At 35.2% G+C, this 6,000-nt stretch overlaps 2 protein-coding genes across 2 annotated transcripts; both read left to right on the top strand.

The window, feature by feature from the left end:
- On the top strand, nucleotides 1-1,356 carry LOC103954981 (palmitoyl-monogalactosyldiacylglycerol delta-7 desaturase, chloroplastic-like). The gene is made up of 5 exons (XM_009366838.1): nucleotides 1-288; nucleotides 399-539; nucleotides 676-819; nucleotides 927-1,033; nucleotides 1,128-1,356. The coding sequence occupies exons 1-5, from the start codon at nucleotides 1-3 to the stop codon at nucleotides 1,354-1,356; spliced, it is 909 nt and encodes a 302-aa protein (XP_009365113.1).
- Nucleotides 1,357-4,024: 2,668 nt separating this feature from the next.
- Nucleotides 4,025-5,482, top strand: LOC125474135 (palmitoyl-monogalactosyldiacylglycerol delta-7 desaturase, chloroplastic-like). The gene is made up of 5 exons (XM_048577580.1): nucleotides 4,025-4,303; nucleotides 4,375-4,515; nucleotides 4,672-4,815; nucleotides 4,914-5,020; nucleotides 5,107-5,482. Exons 1-5 carry the CDS (start codon nucleotides 4,025-4,027, stop codon nucleotides 5,369-5,371), a joined length of 936 nt encoding a protein of 311 aa, XP_048433537.1. The 3' UTR covers nucleotides 5,372-5,482.
- The last annotated feature ends 518 nt before the right edge of the window (nucleotides 5,483-6,000 follow it).

Here is a 6,000-nt window from a genome sequence, read left to right as displayed (position 1 = left end):
ATGATAGATTGGGATCGGTTGCTGGTGAAGTGGCATGTAGAGTTTTGGGGGAGGCAATGGAACTTTGTCGATATCGCCACTTTGGCTGGCCTTTCCTATTTGCATTACCTTGCTCTTCTAGCACCGTTTCATTTCAACTGGACTGCCTTATGGCTGGCCGTAGCACTTTATTTTATTACAGGTGTAGGTGTAACCCTATCCTTCCATAGAAAGCTTTCACACCGGAGTTTTAATCTTCCAAAGTGGCTTGAATACTTCTTTGCTTATTGTGGGGTTCTTTCACTTCAGGTGGTCGAAATATAATGTTTCTGGGGAAATTTTTTATGGATTTTATTTGTAGTTTATAATTCACGATTTTAGTCGAGAAACTATTTAGTAGACTTTGTTTATGTTTGCAGAGAAGTCCACTTGAGTGGGTGAGCATCCACAGAGCTCACCATCAATTTACTGACACGTGGAAAGATCCCCATAGTCCTATTCAGGGACTTTGGTTCAGTCATGTTGGTTGGACCATTGATTATCGTATTCGGTTTGGAAGTGTATAAACCTCTCTATCTCTTACTCAAATTTAATTAGTTGACTATCATGTGATGAGAGATAGATTTATAACTACATACATCTCATAATACTTATGAACTAGAATTTTATTAAACTTCAATTTAAATATTTTTGCAGTATGAAGCTAGATTAAAGAACGTTGGAGACTTAAAAAGCCAACCATACTATAGGTTTCTTCATTATACGTACCCCCTTCATTCAATTGCTCTTGGAGTTGTATTGTATGCTATAGGAGGAATGCCCTTTTTAGTTTGGGGAATGGTAAAAAACTAATTAACACTTTTTACCATTTGATTGTTAAAATTGATCAGTTATTTTATTTTATATTTTTGCAATAATTAATCAAATAGGGTTTCTTTGTTTTGTAGGGCGTAAGGACGGTAATTTTTCTCCATGCTATGTTTGCAATAAATTCGGTTTGCCACACATGGGGGCAAGCAGTATGGGACAGTGGTGATTTGTCTAAAAACAACTGGTATTTTAGCGTATACTGCAACATGCATGCGTCTTTGGATGAAATTAACATATTTTTATGATTTACATGGATAACAATTTTAGCTCTGAATTAGGATCTTAGGATTGCTGACACATGGAGAAGGTTGGCACAATAATCACCATGCATTTGAGTTCTCAGCTCGGCATGGATTTGAATGGTGGCAAATTGATGTTACTTGGTACGTGATCAGATTTCTTCAAGCTGTTGGTTTGGCTACAGACGTAAAACTTCCGACTGAGACTCAAAAGAAAAGAAGAGCTTTATCCAATAAAATCAACGAGGAAAGCTTGAAGGAAAAGTAGAAAATGGAATGATCGATATAATATACTTCTGGGTTTTAGACAATAATTAGTTCAAAGATTACTCCGCGCGCATCTGTGAGAATAAAATCACTGTAATATTATATCTCCAAGACTCCATCTGTGTCATGTCATAATTCTATGGATAAATTCAGAAGTGTTAGGTAGTAAAAAAAATGTATGAAATTTATACATATACATATGTATATAAGTAGTTCTGCTTTTATATTACGTTAAGATTATATTTGAATTTTTCACTATTCGAATCCAGAACCATACACTGAAACTATAAGTGCATAAAGATAAACGGAGGTTTCGCTAGAACAGCATAGAGAAACCAATTGTGTAAGAATACAAGAATTCCACAGCGATCGGAGAATTAACAAAATCAATTATCAATGATTCTACTCCTATTATCATCGCATGCATCAAGTTTTCACGCCTCTAGTATGTACAGATTGTAAAATGCAAGTTGCTGGATAGAGTGATTAGAACTGAATCGCTGATATGTATCTCTATAAAATCTTGTCATCAACTACCGAAAACTTTTTGCAAAGGTCCCGGATAAGTAAACCCACATCCACCATACCGGTGGAGAAATTAATAAGAACAGAGATATATATATCATATTGATGGATCTTCTGCTTATCTAATGCAGACTCTGAATTAAATTATATACACACAGCTTAACAGGAATTATATTACTAAGGCTTTTTTTTATTTTTTATTTTTTCCAGCTAGCCCATCCCACTACATTATTAATTCCTTGCTAGCCTGTCTGCAACGAACCAAATAACACAACATGCATGAAAGTCACCAAATTAATGGCTCCACATGCTATGTAAGGTAACCATTGACAAACTACAGAAGTCTTTGATTTCTAAAGGCTTGAAGTAATCTTGATTTGAAATAAAGAGTTTTAGCTTTAAAGACAACACATATTTTGTCAAATTTGGCCTGCATTAGTCGGACCCTTTTTTTTTTCGGTGGGGTTGGGGTTTAGTTTCCATGCATGTGCAGGTGGGCAAGAGCAATGTTATTAATTGTGATTATCAAAAAGCTCTATTCGCCAGTAATTTTTTGTATAACTGTTACATTGTAACGCAGTTATATATCTCAATCAACACACTCACATAATAACCATGTCAAAGGTGAACTTAAACTGTGTTGAAGCATTTAATAGTCCACATAGTGACAGCATGTGGTTAAGAATTTTACAAACAGAGAAAATTATATACTAAATTTATCTAAACTACAAGACAAAGATTCAAATGTGGATATATAAGAAGGAGCACACTACTCTAGCCAACTTGACTAAACTCGTGTTTGCACGGATAGTTTATGGTTGTTTGGTATCCTTCTTGAATCCAAATTTTGTTTTTGAAACTTATGAATATAAAGTTATTTAGCTACATTCATTATTTTTTAAGAACAGAAGGTTGGATTCAAGAAGGATAACATGACATTCTCTAAATTATAGGTATTGATTAGTAGTGAGCGGCTTGACCGACTCTGAAACCAAACTGAATTCCTCTTGTATTGAATTAAACCACAACTAGATCATCATTTGGATAGCTTGACACCAATTCGTATAATTAAGTGCATGTGGCATAGGGAGTTGGTCATCCAATGGTGCTTTGTGAGTGTGAAGGGAAATGCCGCGATTGGTTTTTTGGGTTTCCTTTCGTGGGGCCATCTCTGGTTTGAATTTCTTTCTCTTGGGCCTTATGGCTGCTTTCATGCTTGGGCAGTTGAGTGTCGTTTTCTTGGGATAATTTGCTTTTCACCAGATTATATAGGGCCGTGAACTATAGGGGATGGATGGGTTCTGCTACATAGCCCACGAGATTTCCCTCACCTCAAACTTTGAACCCTATATGCATATTATTGCACAAAGACATAGCCATAAAAATCTTGTGTCCTATAATTTGTCAACTGTTACTTTCTTACCTTTTTGGCCATTCAAGTTAAAAAGAACTACACGTGATAAGATTTAAGAGAAACTAATACGAAAAATAGTTGATGAAAGTAGCCTACCATATGAGTTTGTTTCTTCTTCAAGTTAGTTTGATATATAACATAGTAAAAACAAATATCACTGCTACAGTCTACAAGAAATTTAACGATAGTCATTGATATTAGTTGTACATAATGAGATGGGGTGAAAAACCTAGCAGTAGCTAATAATTACCTCATTGATACTCCTAAGTCTTTTACCAGCCTCATTGTAAAAGAAATAATAGTGACTATATTATTTCTTAGTGTCTTAAACCAAATGGTCACCAATTACGTCATTTTCTTTAAAAACATATATATTTTGGAAGACCATATTTTTTTACCACGCTCATGTACGACATGATGTGACAAGTAAGGTATACGTGTCATGTTAATTAATAAGTATATTTCGTTAAATATTGGTTATATGTGTTAATTGTCACATTACGTACGTGATACATGAATATGATAAAAAAGAAATAATGGTCTCCTAGTATTACTCTTTTCTTTAAGTATTAAACAAAATTTACTCCAAAGAAAAAAAAAATGCAATGCCCACCTAAAGATTAGATTTTGAATCTATAAATAGACTAGCTTCTTCATTCATTTCCATGCAATCTCATTAGTCATTAAGATACAAAAGAAGCACAAGCATTAGGGTTTTGTGGCAAGCCCAATGGGAGAGTGGGTGACGCAGTGGAGGGTAGAATTTTTGGGGAGGGAATGGAACGTCGTGGACATAGGCTCAGTAGTCGTTGTTTTGGCTTTGCATTTGCTTACTCTTTTAGCTCCATTTCATTTCAACTGGCCTGCATTTTGGGTAGCAGTTGCACTCTATCTTGTCGTAGGAGTGAGTGTGAATCTCTCTTACCACAGGCAACTTTCCCACCGGAGTTTCAAGCTTCCCAAATGGCTTGAATACTTTTTTGCTTACTGTGGAGTCCTATCGTTTCAGGTAAATACACTTTTATTTATGTTTGCAGAGAAGATTTTGTTAGACTCATTGTACTTTTTAAATGTTTGCAGAGAAGTCCGCTTGAATGGGTGAGCATACACCGATCTCACCACCAATTTACAGACACATTGAAGGACCCTCATAGTCCCGTTAGAGGATTTTGGTATAGTCACATTGGTTGGATCTTCAATTATCGTTCTCGGTTTGGAAGTGTACGCAAAATATCTATACCTCTCACAAGTTTATAAATATTGTTCAGGCTTAGTTCTATACAACTTTGCGTCTATTCCTCGTATCACATAATCTGATTGCGTGTCTACAGATATCGACGCATAAATGATGATTTTTTTAACTTTGAAACTTTGCAGTATGAAGCACGACTAAAGAATGTTGGAGACTTGAAAAGGCAGCCATTCTATAGATTTCTTCATTATACGTACCCCCTTCATGCAATTGGTTTTGGAGTTCTCCTCTACGCTTTGGGAGGATCACCCTTTCTGGTTTGGGGACTGGTAATCGAAATATTCTTGTTGCTTTGTTAATCAAAATATTCTTGTTGTTTTGGTAATCAAAATATTCTTCTTGCTGTGTTTTTTATATCATTATATAGGGTGTGAGGTCAGTAATTTTTCTCCATGCTACTTTTGGAATAAATTCAATTTGCCACACTTGGGGGCAACAAGTATGGGATACTGGTGATTTGTCTCGAAACAACTGGTATTGTTGTATTTTAATTTGTAGTTTAAATGCATTCTTATTTAATTACATATCAATTAATAGTAAGGTTAATCAAATATGTTTAGGTTAATTGGATTGCTGGCGCATGGAGAAGGTTGGCATAACAATCACCATGCATTTGAACACTCAGCTCGGCACGGCCTAGAGTGGTGGCAAATTGATATTACTTGGTACGTAATAAGATTTCTTGAAGCTGTTGGATTAGCAGCGGACGTAAAGCTTCCTACTGAGACTCAGAAGAATCAAAGAGCTTTAATGTTAACCAGCAACAACCACCAAATCAGCAACGAAAAACAGCTCGACTCAAAAGTCAGCAATGGAAAGCTTTGAAGCTTTTGAACTAGAAAATACGTTTATGTCACTAGTTACCAACTTACCAAATTATACCAAATTCATTATAAATAATGTCCTATGTCGGTTATGCTTGTAATGTGGTGTTAAATTTTGTTTTATGTAGCCCCTTTGAAGTCATGAAATAAATAGTGTTGTTCACATTGAGGATGTGTTTGATGAAATTGGAGAACGAGTTCCATAGCACGAGTTGTTAACTGTTATTGTGGCGTTTCAAGTTATTAATACGAAGTTATGTGGAATGGGTTTTACACATAACTTTATACTCCAAGATGAAACGGTGGGTGAATTTATTCATGTAAATCCTTCTCGTAAAAGGAAGAATTCCTAATTAGTAGTTGTGCCACATCGATATGTCACCTTAAGTAATGTGATTTTATTGTGTTAAAGTTTATTCTTGCGGTTTACAATACTAACAAATTTACGCAAATGGTCAATATTTATTAATAACTTAGCATCCATGTAAGAGTCATGTGTTGGCCATTATAATACCAAGTAAACTTGAAAACACTGGGTAGAAAGTGCCTAATTGTGCTAAAACAATATTCAACCCACACGTTAGACATTATGGTTAAACATAAGGTTGATATGTCATGTATCTAGAGTAT

Source organism: the organism of the source record quoted next, unplaced genomic scaffold (assembly GCF_019419815.1).
Source record: "Pyrus x bretschneideri cultivar Hongxiangsu unplaced genomic scaffold, Pyrus_bretschneideri_v1 Contig12, whole genome shotgun sequence".
Taxonomy (NCBI): Eukaryota; Viridiplantae; Streptophyta; class Magnoliopsida; order Rosales; family Rosaceae; genus Pyrus; species Pyrus x bretschneideri.
The sequence above is the reverse complement of the archived record's forward strand: the minus strand, read 5'-3'. Positions and strand labels throughout refer to the sequence as shown.